Source organism: Oreochromis aureus, linkage group 20 (assembly GCF_013358895.1).
Source record: "Oreochromis aureus strain Israel breed Guangdong linkage group 20, ZZ_aureus, whole genome shotgun sequence".
Classification (NCBI taxonomy): Eukaryota; Metazoa; Chordata; class Actinopteri; order Cichliformes; family Cichlidae; genus Oreochromis; species Oreochromis aureus.
Genome location: NC_052961.1, coordinates 24,957,565 through 24,974,963, shown reverse-complemented (window position 1 = coordinate 24,974,963; position 17,399 = coordinate 24,957,565). Strand labels below are relative to the sequence as shown.

Genomic DNA, 17,399 nt, shown 5'->3' with positions numbered 1-17,399 from the left:
ACAATTGTGTTTGCTCCTTTAACGTCTCACAGATGTATTTTCTTGCATTGTCAAAAAGACAAGACTCCATCCTTTAAAATCTGGGTTAGAGAAATGCTTTCTATGCTGTGTTAAAAAAAACTGAGTTACAGTAGAGCCAAGTCTCTGGAAAGATTCAGAACCACCTGACTGCCTTTCACTGATGTTTTTGTCTTATTAATGTACATAATAATGGCACACTCACGAACTGATGGTGAGTTAAGGAGAATGACTCCCCCCATCCCTATCATTTATACTGTTTATGTAATTATATCAAATTGGGGGGTTTTTTCTGTCTTGTACCTGTAATCTTAGGGGTGGATGTGAGGAACATTACATTGTTTTGCTTGTTTGTTATTATTAAATAGGGCTGCCACGATTAGTCGACTAGTCACGATTACGTCGACTATCAAAATCGTCGACGACTAATTTAATAGTCGACGCGTCGTTTGAAGCTTTGTAAGATCCCAAAAGATGCAGGAATAAGTAGTAGGATTTAAGAGTGTAATAACGGACTGAAACAGAAGATGGCAGCACTGCATGTACAAGGATGCCAGCTGCCGTTAAACCCCGAAGAAGAAGAAACTGTCCCAGAATTCATAGCGCAGCTCAGCTCAGTTTCCAACAATGGCGGCAGCTAGTTAGTTTTAATGTTACTGTTATTATTCTTTCTGGGTCACAAAATAAACGTTTAACATATTTTCAGGCGAGAATGTAACTGTGTAAACTTCAAATATCTGCTCAGTTTATCAAGACACCACATATTTGCAAAAGCGCTCCGACGTTTTCTGGAGACGTCTGTTACCCACTAGCTCCATAGCTAGCCGGGGCAAGGCTCACTAGAGCCGGTGAGAACACCGGACTCCCGGCAAATCTTTCGCTACTCAGGTTAAACATGATATATAAGCCACTTAGATAACTTAAAAATGTTATTGTTTGGCTTTTTCAGTATTTTATTTGTTCATGAGTAAATCGGTTTGGCTGAAAGTTATAGTTTTACACAGCTGAATAAGCGACAAGCAGACACCAGATTATCAGAAGTGTGAGATGCTCCAGAATATACTCCGGTGTCCTGTTATATTTTAGATAGCAAGGAGCAGACGGCTGCGTTTATTAAACTCCACCAAAACAATCTGCAAATTTCATTTAAATTTAATAAACTATCATCTTGTCTTCATTTTTAGTTAGCACATACCTTAAACACTTAAAGTTGTAAGCTAATGATAGTTATATAAGAGCAGATGCATGCTGGTGCAATAAGCTGTACGTTTTACGTTCAATGGATGCATGATCTGATTAGTCGACTAATCGCAAAAATAATCGGTGACTAGTCGACTATCAAAATAATCGTTTGTGGCAGCCCTATTATTAAATTATAAATAAAATCTAAAAGAAATTAAGTGTAAACCACATATATACACACACACACACACACACACACACACATATATATATATATATATATATATATATATATGTATATTTGGCTGGGTCCCGATATATCAGCTGCCATATGTCTCTGATATATTGGCTATGTTAGCTATTAGTCCATATATTGGCAGAGGCATTACTATATAATGGCTGATAAATTCAAAGTGTAAGAGTGAACAAGCGATGGGAAAAATACCCTTCAGCCATGTTATTAGTGTGGATGCCGCATTTTTTGCCCACCAGAAAGCACTCTGCATTTTCACTGTTGGCAAAGTGATGGAAGTCTACAAATTCAACGATCAGCTGGTCACATAAAGGTGTAATCCACAACCTGCTGTGACAATAAAATGAGATTACTTTTAAACAATATTGTCATGATAGGACTCATAAATAATACCCATAGTCTTGGTCTTAAAAATCAGTCTTTAAAGTGCTTTTCAAACAAGGACATCAACATGCTTTCCCTATGAATGAGGCGACTGAAGATAACTGCTAGAATTTCACTTCAGCTTTTTGCAAAAGTCTATTAGGATCCTAAGGGCAGTGGACATACATATATAATGTCGACAACATTATCACTCCTTCACATTTAAACTTGCCTAGTACAATTACTTGTTGAACATGCAATTAACTGTCCTCTAAGAACCCATCCAGAGATAAAATGGGCAGAAAAATAAGAAGAAGTGATTATGGTGATTATAATTATGGTGATGACGGGCTTGAAAGGAGCCCAGAAAAGACAGCTATAGAAAGAGAAAGCAGAACAGCCTGCATGAATGGGAGAGACAGAGAGCGTCATTAAAATCAATGCAGACCATGAGCTAAAAAGACAGTGCCCTTGACACAGTCGCACACTGCAACTCTATAGCACAGTCACATCGGGGAGTGTTGTCAGCTATAGACTGACCGTGTCATCCAGCAAAAACAGCTCCAACACACAACTAAGCAAATAAAGAAAAAGAAAGAAAAAAAAAGAAATGAGAAATCTATTTGTGTGGGTCATGTGCAATATGAGAGAGAGGCACAAAATCTGAGAAGAATAAAGCTTTTCTTTTAAAAGGTAATGATTACACAAAGTTGGTTCCTTTATCAGATTTCAAGCTACTTAATTTTATTACTTTTCATCAATATTCTGGGCTCGTCTGTGCAAAATCATAGTCACCATGACTCGACGCTCACGGTGTAGTCAAAACATGATAGTTTATTATGCGGGGAAGTCTATCCGAAACATCACTTCACTTTAACTGCGCTTGATGTCAGCGCGATCGCAGGTGAGAGGTGCATTCAAAACATTTCATCACCACCCCTTCTCATACAGCGATACACCACCACCACAGGTGCAGCAGAACAAGTGCACGCTGCTAGTTAATAATAGTCACAGCCTGTCCGACATGTAAAAGGAATTAACCCAGCGCTTCTGTTGGATGTCGCACATCTGTCACAAGATGCTGGAAAACAGCTGTTGACTATGTTGCTGTGGTCGAGTTTTGCTGCTTTTGTTTGGACAGCTTTTAAACTCTAAAAGAAAAACTTAGAAGAGAAGGAATTTACTTAAAAAGTTCATTTAGCGTCTCGCAGCTTGTTCTGGAGAGCGAATATATTCAAAGCACCCTGTCACATGGTTTCAAAATGACCGTTATAGTCAACCATTTTTCGGAGAACTAGCCTCAACTCGCTTCCCAGTGGATCTGAGAACTGATGTTATCACAATAATGTAGCCTACAAGCGCTTACAGTGTTAATACACAATCCCTGAACTGGAATAAGTTGGGGAGGGAAAAAAACATGTCAGCAGCAGCCACGACTCAAAGCATATAATCACACGGATTAATCAGAAATCCAGAGAATAAACCGAACGAGCGCTCTCGCCCCCTCTCCCTCTCTCTCTGCTGCGCTCCAACTCTCCTCCTGCGCTTCCACACGCACGTTTTTGGGTTTTTTTTTTTTTTTTACCTTCAGACTGTTCATCTGCTTCTTGCATCCTCGAATCCACATCGAAAAGATCCGTTTTAAATCCAACTCATCGTTGGAAAAACCGTCCGAAGGTGTCGAAGGCGCGAAACCTGAACAGAGCCTTTAACCTGAATCATAAAATGTTTTCCGAGCGCAGACCCTGAGAGGAGCGCCAAACATTTTCGCCACATCCGGGTGCCTGCCTGCAGATTCACGGCGTATCCGAGAGGACGCGCTGGCAGGGGCAGTCAATCCACTGCTGTCAATTATCCTCTCTGTGGCTGGGGACGGACTGACACAAGTTGGAGCAATCGCGTGGGCTCCACTGTGCTGAAATCACGCGCGCCCACCAACTGGAAATGCACCTGTTGCCGCCTATTGGGAAACTTGCAAAGAGCGAATGCGATCATCTCAACGTAAACATTAAAATGTTTTTAACTCTAGACGCCAGATGTTGCTTTAAAAAGAACCCTCTAAAAACAAAACAGCTGACTGGAGAATAAAGTCGTGCGATGACATCAGAGAGCAATGAAGACAGGGAGAAATCAGTATATCCATCTCACTATATATATTGTATGATCCTAAATTAAAAACTGCTGCAAGGCTGCAATTAAAGGTCGTTTAAAGTACAGCCGTGTACCTCGGACTGTCTCTACTTTAAAACTATCCACGGGTCTCAAAACCTCCGAATCTGTTTATTCTTTACGATTCGGTTCAGTGCTGTGATGAAGGTCATGAGACACGTGACTACGCAAAAGAAACCAGTCGGAACAGTGAACAATCTGCTAGAAACAAATGGTGACAACTATACTTTCCCTTAAGAGGGAAATTTCTGTATTTGAGGATGAACACCATGTCCGTATCCTATCCTATCCATCTGAAGAGTTAAACGCTCGGACTTACCCCTCAGGGGTCTTGCCCTTATGATGAACGGCATTAGATCACCTGGCTCTTCTCGGGGGCCTCATTGCGCTTTTTTCTGTCCTCTCTCCGCGAAGATTCGAGAGGAAATGAGATGTTAGAGCGGTGCTGGAAGGTTACCCGTGATTGGATTACCTGAGCCTGCGGGATAAAGTTTCACGGTGGCGCGTAATCCCCAGATTATAATCCTGCTCCACTGTTCCATAAACTGCAGGTGAGGGAGGCAGCTGCAGCTCGGTCCGGACGGCAATCCTGCACAATCCCACTATGCATGCAATGGGTTTAAAGTATTATGTCCAAATAATTACAATAAGCACAAAGAGGTCACGCCAGGACACAGGGGCGTTTTAACTTTTCACTATCAGTCTGCCATTTCGAATAAAGTTCGGAATTAACGTGACTATAGATGAGTGCGATTTCAAATAAAGAACATAAACTAAAGAAGACATAAAGTGTTACAGAGGTTCAGAATTAAAACACACAGCTATAAATATCGTTTTTCTTTAACAGGTTTTCCTCAAATAGGTTTTACTATTTGGAAATTATATCCTATCCTAAATATCTAATCATGCCACGATTATCATGAGTTATTATTATTGTTGTTGTTGTTGTTATCATTATAATTATTATCATTATTATTATTATTATTATTATTATTATTATTATTATTATTATTATTATTGTTTGATCGACTTTGAAGCTGAAAAGAGTCACCAGATTTTTTTTTCGTACAAACATTTTGTATTTAAGCTCTAGCTAAATGCGACTGACCAGAATTACAGTTCGAATTAATATGCGGAATAAATCAGTGCCTCGGAAACTTTTTTAAAGAGCCGTGGTTTCCGGGGACAGCGGAAGTTATATGTGTCTGCTGAATTCCGTCCGTGCGGGAGCAACAATCATATCCAAGATGGAGACGGTAAATGCTGGACATATGATGAGCTTAGCTGCTCTACAGAGGCACGATCCATACATAAACAAATTGCTCGATGTTACCGGCCAGGTGGCTCTCTATAACTTTAACTCCAAGGCGAATGAGTGGGTAAGTTTGTAAGTAACGTACAGAGTTTTGCGGAAAGCCGTCAAAGCTAGCTAAGTATTTGACTTAGCATGCTAGCTGTTCTGTATAAACAAAAAATACAAAGAAATTTGATCATATTTGTGGAAGTGAACTTTATCCAGGTAATGCTTACACACGTTGTGTTTTGCCACCACTGTCATTTTGATAATTGTTTTATTTAATTTTTTTTAAATGCCAATAAGCGTAATCTTTTATGCGCTAGCTATAGTTGGGCTAACAGCGTCCTTTGCTATTATTCAGCATGTTTATAGTTTCTGACTCATACCTTCACTTTTTTGTTTTACAGGAGAAGACTGAAATCGAGGGCACCCTGTTTGTTTATGCAAGGTAAGCACGTGAGGTTTTTATAGTAATGTAACGCGTTGACCGCGAGGGCTTGTTTACTTGTTCTTACGTTTCACGCGCTGTCATTTGACGTGTTCTACGCACGTGTGCAGGCCTCAGTCTTTGTAAACAAACACGAATTAGATTACGTGTGATTTTTATCCGCTCACAGAACGAAAATTGCAGCCTGTTTAAATAGGAAATTAATAAGTAAAAGTTTTAGTAAATTAATTCCACTTGAAGTGTAAAGACTTGTTTGATAAACAGCTTTAATGCGCATCGTTGTTTTGAGGGCTGTTCACGTATTCATTTGAAAATAACGAAATGTTAGCAACCGATTTAATTGGTTATTGATTAATATGAATATCTTTCATAGAATTGAGAATTATGTAATTCTCTGAAATTCTCATTTACAAAATGTATATAGTAAACGAGAATCCTACAACCTACCTCCAAGCCTGAGGCCATGGTTCTCAGCTGGAAAAGGGTGGAGTGCTCCCTCCAGGTATGGGATCTTGTACACAATTGAGGGGAGAGGGGAGCGTGAAATTGATGGACTGATCGGGGTTTACAGATTCGCGGTGGTAAAGAAAGAGCAGAGTCCAAAAGGGAAACTTTCAATCTTACATCCCTACCTTCAGCCATCCGTGGCAGTTTAGGTGACCACATGGCCAGAGAGCAGCAGCCAGGGTTTGACCACCCCCCCCCGCCCGCACACACTCTCACACACACACACACACCCCGCTTTCCTGTCTGTCTTCGCTGTTCTGTCTGTCAGGCAAAAATGCCCCCCAAAAAATAAATAAATAAAATGAAATGGCAAATCCAAGCAGCTGAAATGAGTTTTATCTAAAAGGTGGCTGGCCTGTCCCTTAGAGATAGGATGAGAAGTTCAGTTATTCACAAGGGACTCGGAGTTGAGCTGCTACTCCTCCACATTGAAAACTAGGCAACTACGGTGTTCTGGTCATGTGCTACCAGAATGAGGCCATGGAGTAAGCTCAGGACAAACTGAAGAGATTAGAGGGGACATGAAGTGCTACACATATAAAGACTAATTTTCACCACTGAGCACTGCTCTCAAAAAATGACATAGATGCATCACTGTCTGTGAAGCTGGATTTAAGAAATAAGTGCTTAAAGTTAACATGTTTAACTTTAAGCACTTAAAACAGCTAAAATCATGTTGAGCAGTTGCTGTTGTTCAAAGGATGCCAAGAACTGTACAGTACAAAACCGGTACTATGTCCAGCAATGACCTGCCACAGGACCTGAAAGATGCATCTGGTCTTTCAATTGATCCATGCACTGTTTACTGTAGTGTCATCAGAAATGATCTCAGTGAAAGGGTGGCTATCAAGAAGCCACTCTAAAGAAACAAAAATGGGATGAAAAGGCCAAACTGATCTGAAAATCAGTGAACTTTTTTTTTTTTTTTTTTTTTTTAGATGTGCTAATTCTTTGTCATAAAAAATCATTCATGGATGACTAAAACTAATCGACATGTTTTATCAGTGAGGTGATGTTTTATGTTTTTTGTCCCTGAAAGGTCTGCTTCCCCTCACCATGGCTTCACCATCATGAATCGACTGAGCACGGAGAACCTTGTAGAACCAATCAATAAAGACCTGGAGTTTCAGCTACAGGATCCATTCTTGCTCTACAGAAATGGCAACTGTGAGTGTTTTGTAGTCCAGTTACACAGAAACAGCAGATGTCATGTACAGGAGATACATATTTCTGTGTATGCTTGGACTGAAATCAGATGTGCTGCAGTACTTCACAGCTTCTCAAAGTTTGAGGGAACAAAAAAGACCACTATCCCAGAATATCAGCCAATGTTTCTCAGCTACATAATATGTCTCTAGTACAATGTTTCTTCCATAATATTGTGCTGTATCACAAAAGGTAGTGTCGAAGAGAAACACATACCATAGCTTTGAAAGGCTCTGCTTTAGACAAAAAGAGATGATAATTTACAAGAAAAATTACACATTAACTGAAAAAAGTAAATATCCAAACAGACAGTAAACTTTCGACCTTTCTCTAAATGTTACTGCACTCTTAATTTTTATTTCATGAACTTAAAAAAAATGAAAAATGTTGTGTTCAAAGAATTTCTGCATTTCTCTACCTGTAGATTTTGTTTTAAGTTTGTTTGCTGTATTGGTTTTATTTAATTTTTCCTGCTCAAACGCAATAATGCCAGAACACATTAGTACCTTTGAAAATGCTGGACAGACACCTCCCCAGTGTTCTCTGGAACAGCTCTTCTCCCTTTTGCTTGAAGTCCTTCTTGTATCTTGGAGAATCAAGGAGGAAGACCTTGTCATTCATGGCCTCAGACTGGTCTGTCAAACCACACAGTATTCAGCTTGGTTTGGCCACAGTTTTCATTCTGTATTGGGCCAACAAACAAAAAGACTTTGGGCTCTAAGGGGTGAATTAGGCTTCTACTATATAAATATTTTTATGTGCGTTGCAGTTTTTCCTGATGACTTATTCCAGTGAAATCGTCTAGCGTTATGAAGAGAGTTTAGCAGGGAGTAGGATCAGATGAAAAGGCTTGAAATAAATCCTCAAATCCTCAGAAAGTAACTGACAGTGCTCCCACCGAGGTAATCTATCAAAAGTCTGAACAGAAGTTTCATTAAGGCAATGAACAAGGAGTTGGATTGTTTTCCCATTTGTTTGCTAATGAGAAAAAATAACATGGCCAGGCTCAGCGTCAGAGTGGACTGCTCCCCTTTAGGACTCGGCTTGCCTATCAGCCTGCCTGGTATGGAAGACATGATGTAATTTTTTTTTTTTGTTGGTATCCGAGTCGGAACAGCTTTTCCAGGTGCTTCACAGGAGTCCGAGTGCTGCTGTTTTCATTTTAATTCCTCAAAGTGTGTTGAGTTGCAGGCAGATAAAGTGGTTGACGGTATTCCTCAGTCTGTGAAGATGCTCGTCTGACAGCTGATGGTCACTGTAAGGCGGGTCAGAGTAAACAGTCTTTGATCATTTGTTCCACATGAAGGTTTGCACTGCCCAATTGATCTTTTCAGTAAGATAAGTTACGGGCTGAGGAGTCTTTGTTTGTTCTCTGCCTGAAGTCTGTTTTGCTGTTTGTGATTGCTCTCCAGGTAGAGTTCAGGTTTGTGAGAGAAAGTGAGAGCAGGATGTAGATGATGCTCCTGAGACTCCTCTCTCCAATTAAAAATAATGAAGGCTGATATTGCTGAAAGATGTTTGTTTGAAGAGCATAGAGTCGAACACAGAGAGGATGGATTCTTCAGAGGGATGTTAATGCCGCTCCAAGTGTGTTTGAAATCTCTTCTGCAGACTGATGCGTGCGCTCAAAGTTTCAGATGTCTGTCTTGGTGAGGTGTGTACTTGGACTCGTGCATACACCTGTTTACAACACTTTGTGTTCCCGTTGGTAGCAGGGGATGCTCCAGGGAGGCAAGCACTTGGGTTGCTAGGTTACCTCAGGCTTTAGAGGGAACTTGAATACACCAGTGTTTCATCACGTAGACACAGACAAAGCACGAGCAGCTTCATATAAAATTGTTGTTTTTCATCAGAAACTGCAAATGTGCAGTTTGCTTGTTTTCTGGTTGGTGTCGGTGAATGCTGTGTTAGCTCGCTAAAGATGAACTTCTCCTTTTTGTATTTGATTGTTTTGTAACTTCACTGCTTTGGACTGTCAGATTCTCATTGATCCTAAGGTCCACTACTGTGCAGTCATGTACAGTGCTTATTTAGTGTTGTTTTCAGTGTTTTCTTTGATGGCTCAATTACATTAAGTCACAAAGCTGACTAAATTAATGGTTTAAAAAAAAAAACACAGTTATTTTAGCTGTATTTATGAAGGTTTGGGTTTGTTTTAAAGAGTTTTGTATAAACTGGTGTCTGCTGTCAGTGTTATTAAATGCATTTTTTGTGTCTGTGTTTTTAACAGTGGGTATCTATAGTATTTGGTTCTATGACAAGAAGGATTGTCAACGCATCGCTCAGCTCATGGTCAAGTAAGTAGCCGGACATTTGATGGATGAAGTGGATGAAATTGGGCAAGGCTTTACTTTTGTCAGTTTTTTCCACTTATCAAGTTTGATTTGTATTTCCACAATGAATTACCATGTGTACTTTCTAGAAATGTGGAGGTCTGTTATGTTCACTAAATGCAGGGTTTAAAGAACTCGGCATATAAGATGCCATGAAGTTGATGCAGTGTAAGGAGTTTTTAATACAGAATAATTCAAATTAAACAGAAATATAGGAGTCCCATGAAAAGCAAATGAGACCATGAACCAACAAAGCAGCAGGATGTAAGATTCAGGCTTCACCTTAAAAGTAAGGCTGCCATCTCCATCTTGCGAGGTAAAAGGAGCAGTCACGTCACTCCCAAGTTGACTACGGTGCAGTAATAGGAAAAAAATCTGTTGGTCCACTTAGGAAATCTGTTGATTTGTGCCAGTATTGTGCTCTTGTGAAGCAAAGATGCAGTTTGTGAAGGCCAGGATTGTCTAGTTCATATTTTGGTTTTCATTGCATGGTTTGTATAAGTTGAGTAATTTCACTTAAAAAAACAAAGTAAGGTTGTTCAGTAAATTAGCTCTGACCCCAACATGATCAGTACTTAGTATCTGACTACACAAACAACAGTTATGTGTGCAGGCTATATGTCATGCTTTAACTCTGTGCCAGGATTGTGAAACAAGAAGCAGACCATGCCCAGAAAAAGTCACCTGAGAGGGCAGAGCCGGGGAGAACCAATGGAGTCGCAGAACCCCGCAGCATCGATATCTTGGAGCTGCTCAGCAAAGCCAAGGAAGAATACCAGAGGGTGAGGTGGCAAACAGACAGTTAACGTAACATCTGACTTATGTTATCACACGAGTATGATCACATGATGTATAACTATAGTGTATGACAGAATTTGAGCCATAATTTGTAGAAAATTTTGAAAACAAAAACAAACTTGTGTAAATATCCATATAAGTTATTACAGTGGTACATAACCTCGGTCTGTTTCAGGTGTGGAGTTGTCAGTTTAAGATGGAGAGATCAGTGCAATATAATCTAATGTTTTTATGTTTGTGCAATAATTGCAGTCCCAAGCAGGTGAAACAGATGTGTCCATTGAACAGACTGCAAAAGCAGCTGTCAGCAATACAGATCCCCACACCACACCGCAGCCTGAAAAGGTACAACACACATACAAAGCAATGATTTGAGCTCCAATTTTCGTTTATCTTTAAATGTTTAAAGCTTTGTCATTCTTGTCACTCCTACACATAGAAAGTGTGGAGGAGGACAGTTAGAAGGGGCAGGTTTTTATCCTTGTCACTCCATACATAGTTAGTTAGCATTTGGCAGCAGAGAATGCTGCAAGGAACATTGCAAACAGATGCCCAAATATGCGCCTTCAATTTATGTCACAGCCATCAGTGCTGCTTGGGTTTTCTGCAGGGTTTGCATGCGGGGCTAAGATGAACTGAACAGTTTGGGGCAATCAATGTTAACTAAATGGAAAGGGAAATGGGCCATGTTGTGAATCAATCATATACCAGTATTATATTAGATATATTGTAGTCCGTGTTTCCTGATACATTTCTAAGATATTTATCACAAACAGTGGAGCTGTGTCATCTCCATGTTTACCAGGTCTAAGGATTGTAATTTTTACAGAAAAGTCTTCTTTTCATCCGATTAGTCACTTTTTTGTTTTTGCATTAAAATCCCAATAGTTACAAAAAAAAGCCTCCCCTTACACTGTTTGCTGTTTGCAAAGCTCAACGATGACGACAGCTTAAAAACAGCTAAAATGGCACCAGGAGCAGCAGAGTGTAAGCTCCAACTGATTAGCAACGGCAAAACAAAACTTGCAGCTAACTATGTTGTCAAAATATGATAATCGTATAGCTTCCAACAAACTTTCATAATCTTACTTATTAAATAACCTGAATGATTAATACATGATCAAAATAGTTTTTGATTAGTTTTCTGTTGTTTGATTTTTTTTTTTGAGCTCCGCTGTATTTGAGATCATTGTTTCTTTACCCAGCAGAGCTCTCACCCCGTGGTAAAGCAGATCACAGTGGAGGAGCTCTTTGGTTCGTCTCTCCCTAAGGACCCCTCTCTACCAACCATGCCCACGCAGAGCACCACCGTTTCCAGTGACCCCTCCGCTGCCTACGTCCACAAACAACCGTATCCTGCTCCACCTCCACAAAGCACTCTCCTCATTCGCCAACATGCAGCCCAAGACCCTGGTTCCAACCAGAGGAATCAAGCCCCCGGTCTGCTCCCTGCTCCATATGCATTACACCCAAGTCCTGTATTCCAGTCAGTGATCCAAAGGTCAGACCCCCAGCACTCCTCGGTGTCCCCACTCATAGTGCCTTCAGCTGCTCCCCCTGGTACCGCAGGACCTCCAACTGCTCAAACATCCTATATGGGTCAGGACATCCTTGCCACACTCAAACCTGCAGCACCTTCTGTAAATTCAGACCACCACAAACCCATCCTCGCACCTAACTTCCTGCCAAGCACATTGGTCCCACCCCATAGCTTCCGAGAGCCTATGGGAAAACCCCTTCTCCAACACGGAAAGGACATGGATGTTTTCTCTCAGTCTCCAAATCTGATTAAACCAATATCTGTGAGTTCAGCTAATTTTTTTTATTTTTCTGGTAAATTTGAATCCAGTATGTTTGATCTTATTTCATTTTTTGCTTTTCTTTCCTCTTTCAGGCTGTCCCCATGAGTCCAAGTCTTGCTGTTCCAGGTTCAGAGGTTTCTGTGCTGCTGTCCCCCAGTGCCTTCCAGCAGTCCCTCAATAAGACACCGGCAGCAACGTCAGTGGTCCCTCCTGCACCCACTGAGCCCACCTCAGCCTCTGGAGGAGCTAAAGAACCTGTAGCAGCCCCCTGCAGTAAAGCACAGCTACAGGAGACTCTGATACACCTCATTAAGGTAAACTAGAAGCGTGAAGCATGTAAAAGAAACTGTTGGCACTCTATAGCATGAGAAAAGTTCAAGCTAGAGCTAATTATCCTTGTAGTATAATATTATGTGTAACTTTGAATACCTTTTCCACACATACAATAGAACTAAACATGGACCTTGTCTAAAATTGTTTAGTGTGTAGACAGTGGCAGGTCTGAGACGCCAACATTGACGTTCAGAGTTGGGTTCAATGTTAGGTGTTCTTCCCAGAACTAAATAACCAACAATGTGCTTCCTGTGTACATAAACATGTGCATGCCCAATGTGAATGGTCTTGTAGAATTATATTAATATGGATTATATACCGTATATAGAAAATAAATTTGCTCTTTTTTTTTCTCATGTGTGAAGCCGTTGTCCATGCATTCTCTCTAACAGCCAGCAGGGGGCGACCATTCTGGTTGCAGAAAACTATAAGCAGGGGTGCACATAAGTGGTCAGCAGGTGCGCATTCGCTGTCAAAATAAAAGACGCGCACCAGATAAGAAGTTGCAGCGTGCGTTTGCGTACATATAAAAGGCACTGTTTTTGTCCATTAGAGTGGGATTTTCGTGGCATATTCTGCACCACATCTCTGTGCGTTCATCGTTTGTTTGAAGCCAGCTCACCTCCTGCAACTGCTTTTCCGAGAATACGCGCTTCTTTTGCGGTTCGGACTCCTTCTGACATTTCTTTGGAGGTGGAGGATCACCAAAGTAATTGCTTAAAGGAGCTTGCTTCTTCGACATCTTTAAGAGTTCTAAACAAATGTCTGTCTCCTCCAGAAAATCGTATGTACGCAACGCGCGTTGCAACTTCTTATCTGGTGCGCCTTTTATTTTGACAGCGAATGTGCACCTGCAGACCACTTATGTGCACCCCTGGCTATAATAAACCATTGATGCTGTTTAAGTGTTGCAAAATCCACACACTTGAGCAGTTTCTTTTTTTTCTTCTCCTTCTTCTTCTTCCTGTCCTGATTTTCTAGAATGACCCAGACTTCCTTGGTGCCATTCATGATGCTTACCTGCAGAGCCTATCCAAGGACTTTGGCAACGTAAAACTATAGTCCTACTTCAGCCATCACCACTTTCAGTGCTCTGACCTCATCAGGATCAATAAAGAGACACACAAATAATGGAGAAGTTAAAAAAAAAAAAGTGGAGCAAACAGGTTTTCAACACACTGTACACCAAAAAACCCTTCAAAACTAGTTTGTGTGCTAAAGGTTATTACAGCATGCACCGCACCGTCTAACCATCTGTTCCTGATGCTGAATACTCGTTTTGGATCTACCTTTTGTCGAAATCTATGAAAAGCAGAACTACTGTGGGAAAGACTAATGAGATACATTTTCCCAGTTAAATCTTGATGTTTGTTTTTTTTTCCTTTTGAACTTTCTGAATGTGGTCAAACTTTATGGCTGGATAAAGTTTAGCTGTTGATGTTTTGGGGTTTTTTTTATCTGGAGGACAGAACCACAGTGGACCTTTGGGAACCTCAAACCCGCTGACCCTCAGGCAGATAGTTTTGCAGCTGTATGAATCACAGGTGCTGCTTCTCTTACTCGTCACGTGTTTGGTGTTCTCACCATGAGCACACTTATACTGCGACTACTTGTGATGAGAAAGACCTCTGTGCTGGGGACCTGAGCTGTCCTGCTATGTGGCATTTAAGCAGAACCAATCTTTCTCCCTGTTTTGTTGTTTTTTTTGTTTTTTTTTTTTCTACGTTTTGAAGCTGAGGAAGATGCTGAACAGCCGTTCCAGGCGTTTTGTGTTTGGCAGGAGTTTGTTGAGGAAGTTAAGCTCTCGTCCAGTGAAGATGAATAACTTCTATCATTGTTTGGAGAAGAAGCACTTGCAGCCAAGAACTAAAACTAATCACCTGTCCCTCTCAGCTGCTTTTATAATGTTATAGATGCTAATATGTTTATGACTCAGAAACCAGCTCCTTTGCTACCTTTGGTTTTTCCACAAGTCTCCTTACCCTTGCTTTGTCTACGTCCTTCCCCTTGTTTGTGTTGTCATCTCTCCTCCACCAGCTGATCTTGCAGTCGTGGATGTTCTCGGAGGGGAATGTGCAATAGGCGACAGTCGCAAAGCCTTTAGGGATACCAGCATTTTGGGATATCTTAGTCTGCTACTACAGAGCCTTTTGGGCAAGTGATTTATGTTTCGAGTATTAAGAGAAAAAAGAAAAAACAAAGTAGCAAATTTGGATTTCTGTTTCATTTCGATCCTTTTAGCAGTAAAATGCTTAAACAGGTGGAACCAATGTGCTTTTGATAGCTTCGAACAAGCTGAGTTGCTACATTTACCCAGACTAACGCTGAACTATAAACTACCTCTAGACCCATCTACCCACCCCCCAAAGTATGTTTTTCCAAGCTGCAGTCAATAAGTTGAAGATGAAATAAACTCGGGTGTTTTTGCAGTAAAAGGCTACTGCAGCACATACCCATAAACCCTGCAGACTGCAGTGGAAGCAGGAGTAAACACATCAGTTTTCCTCGTGTGCACTGCTGAGTGGCTGCTGTTTGTGAGCAAAGAAAAAGAATAAATGTACGTCATGAAATCTAAGATCTAAAAAATATATATATTAATGAGTTTCTCACAAAAATTTCAGCATATTCAAACTATTAAAATTGTCTATTTATACAAAAAAGGAAGAAAAAAAGATGTAAATGCATGAAAATATTAGAGGGTTTTCTAACCAGTGGTACAGTGATGTTCAGTAGTTGGGCCATTAATCCAGTTACTTAAACGACCAGTATACAAAGTCATTAATATCCAAACAGTGTATTTTTTTTTAATATTTGTGAGCAACAAGAAGAGCAGAGATTATTGCTTTGTATATATTTTTTTTTTTTAATTTTGCGACATGAATTCTTGCCTCGATTGTGACATCACAGCTTGGTATTTGATATTTGAATGTGAAGTTTACTCACAGTTGTCTTTCTCATGCTTTCAGTACTTTTTTTTGTAATTTTATTTTGTTTTTTTATAATTTGGAAAAGTTTAAATTTCAAATATGAAATAACGTCTGGATCCAGGGAGCAAATGGGATCATTTGTTAATTTCATTACCATGTAAAAACTCATTTTTCATGTCAGAGATGGTTTTGCCAACACATTTTCTTTTTCTTTGCATGTGTTGGTTAAATAAAGAATAATTGAAATGTTAGAGATTGTTTTTAATCCCGGTCACATATTTAAGATTTTAAGGTTATTTTACATGTCGGTCTAATTTATCTTATTGGCCCGCAATGTGGTTTTGAGAGTTTTTGCAAATAACACAAATTTTTCTAAGATTGATGTTATTGTGCGTCATTTGAATATTTTGTGATATTAAAGATTTGAAAGTAGTTGTTTGCTCTTGTTTTCTGCTTGGAGGAGTCAATGTTTTGATGAGCAGTGAGAAGCTTCAGAACTTAAAGAGGAATGTGATTATTAGAATAAAAATTTGAGCCTCTTAACAAATTATTATTAATAATATTATTATTCATATTTATAATTAAGCCCAAGTTTATAAAGGCAATCGAATGGTGCAGTTTTGTCTTTGACCACCAGATGTCACTAGTTGCTTACTTTAAATACGCACTACCCCACAGTAATCGGTTGTCACAGCCAACATCAAATTGTAATTAGTTGGTATCAGGTACGTACAAGGTCGTATTTCTTCAGATAACTTAATCGGGTAGTAGTTCCGGGTTTAAATGACAAATTGAATGCTGATTTTAAAAAAACAACACGGCTCGCCTTTTCTCTTTTCTCTTTCCAGATCATCTGCAGGCAACAAAAGGGAAGATTCTTCAAGAACATCAGAGAGAAAATTGGGGAAAATAGTCAAACAAAATCAAACGTTAGAATAACTATGCAACGCAGGTTGTGCAGACCTTACCTGAATGCTTGTATGTCTCCTTTCCTTCATTAGGAACTGTTTTACACCAGAATACACTCTCCTCTGATCATGGCCCGAAAAAAGCCCACTGGCCTTACTTAAAGAGGTGTTATACGGTTCTTCAGTCTTTTACACGTAGCATCAGTCACACATTACCGAAAGAGCTTTATTTTTTTTTTTATTATCTTCATAGTATCATCATAACACGAGCCCAAATGTCAGCGCCTTAAGCTCATGTTCAAATGTCAAGTGCATTGAATGTATGGGCTTAGTGGTGATATTGGTCGAATCTGTGTAAGAATGGATTTCCACAGCAATGCTGCAGCTACAAGGAAAGTCCATTTGTATAAAATGAGAGCATCGGGGTCTATTTATAGAGCGGTGTGAACGCATTTTGCAGCCTGTATGGATGCATGAGATGAAACTCTCCTCAGTGCGACTTCACGATTAATAAATAAAACTTTCCCGCTGTTTAAAAAATGACGAATACAAAAATCTGTCAGTATAAACTGATCTCGGTGTGCATCATTTATTTTATATTATATATTATAATGTATGTTTCATATTTAATGTGCTCCCACATTTTGCACGCATTGTTTTGGTTTGCAGAGTCGCTGTCTGTGCTTATAGAGCGTGGATATGCTGAACCTGAGCGTCCCTGATCAGAGTCTGTGTGCCGGGTTGCTGTGAGCGTGCACCCGCGCGTGTGGCCTTGGTTTTAGTCCAAAGCCTTCCTACTGTCGGTTCATGCGACAGTTTGGACTAACTGCAGGCTTCTTTTGGCCCTAGATTAGC

General features: G+C 40.1%; 2 protein-coding genes across 3 annotated transcripts in view; one reads left to right on the top strand and one right to left on the bottom strand.

The window, feature by feature from the left end:
• The window catches only part of cacna1db (calcium channel, voltage-dependent, L type, alpha 1D subunit, b), a 90,824-nt gene extending 87,244 nt beyond the window's left edge, over positions 1-3,580 (bottom strand). Inside the window, exon 1 of the mRNA XM_039605022.1 lies at positions 3,402-3,580. Within this exon, the coding sequence (XP_039460956.1) occupies positions 3,402-3,429 (28 nt within the window). The 5' untranslated portion in view covers positions 3,430-3,580. The remainder of the gene's footprint in view (positions 1-3,401) is intronic.
• A 1,609-nt stretch (positions 3,581-5,189) lies between these two features.
• Positions 5,190-16,068, top strand: dcp1a (decapping mRNA 1A). 2 transcript variants are annotated; one of them, XM_031745413.2, is made up of 9 exons: positions 5,190-5,364; positions 5,690-5,730; positions 7,277-7,404; positions 9,674-9,740; positions 10,420-10,558; positions 10,827-10,919; positions 11,783-12,376; positions 12,469-12,690; positions 13,691-16,068. In XM_031745413.2, the coding sequence occupies exons 1-9, from the start codon at positions 5,233-5,235 to the stop codon at positions 13,769-13,771; spliced, it is 1,497 nt and encodes a 498-aa protein (XP_031601273.1). In that variant the 5' UTR covers positions 5,190-5,232; the 3' UTR covers positions 13,772-16,068. The 2 variants fall into 2 exon arrangements, with proteins under 2 accessions (XP_031601273.1, XP_031601271.1); XM_031745411.2 differs by having other exon boundaries at positions 11,780-12,376.
• The last annotated feature ends 1,331 nt before the right edge of the window (positions 16,069-17,399 follow it).

What these genes read in the sequence shown, in the direction of transcription:
- dcp1a (XM_031745411.2), top strand. Translation starts at nt 5,233, where the DNA reads ATGGAGACGGTAAATGCTGGACATATGATGAGCTTAGCTGCTCTACAG. An exon ending in ACTCCAAGGCGAATGAGTGG is followed by an intron (nt 5,365 to 5,689) that starts GTAAGTTTGTAA and finishes TTTGTTTTACAG; the next exon opens with GAGAAGACTGAAATCGAGGG. An exon ending in CCACACCGCAGCCTGAAAAG is followed by an intron (nt 10,920 to 11,779) that starts GTACAACACACA and finishes TTCTTTACCCAG; the next exon opens with CAGAGCTCTCACCCCGTGGT.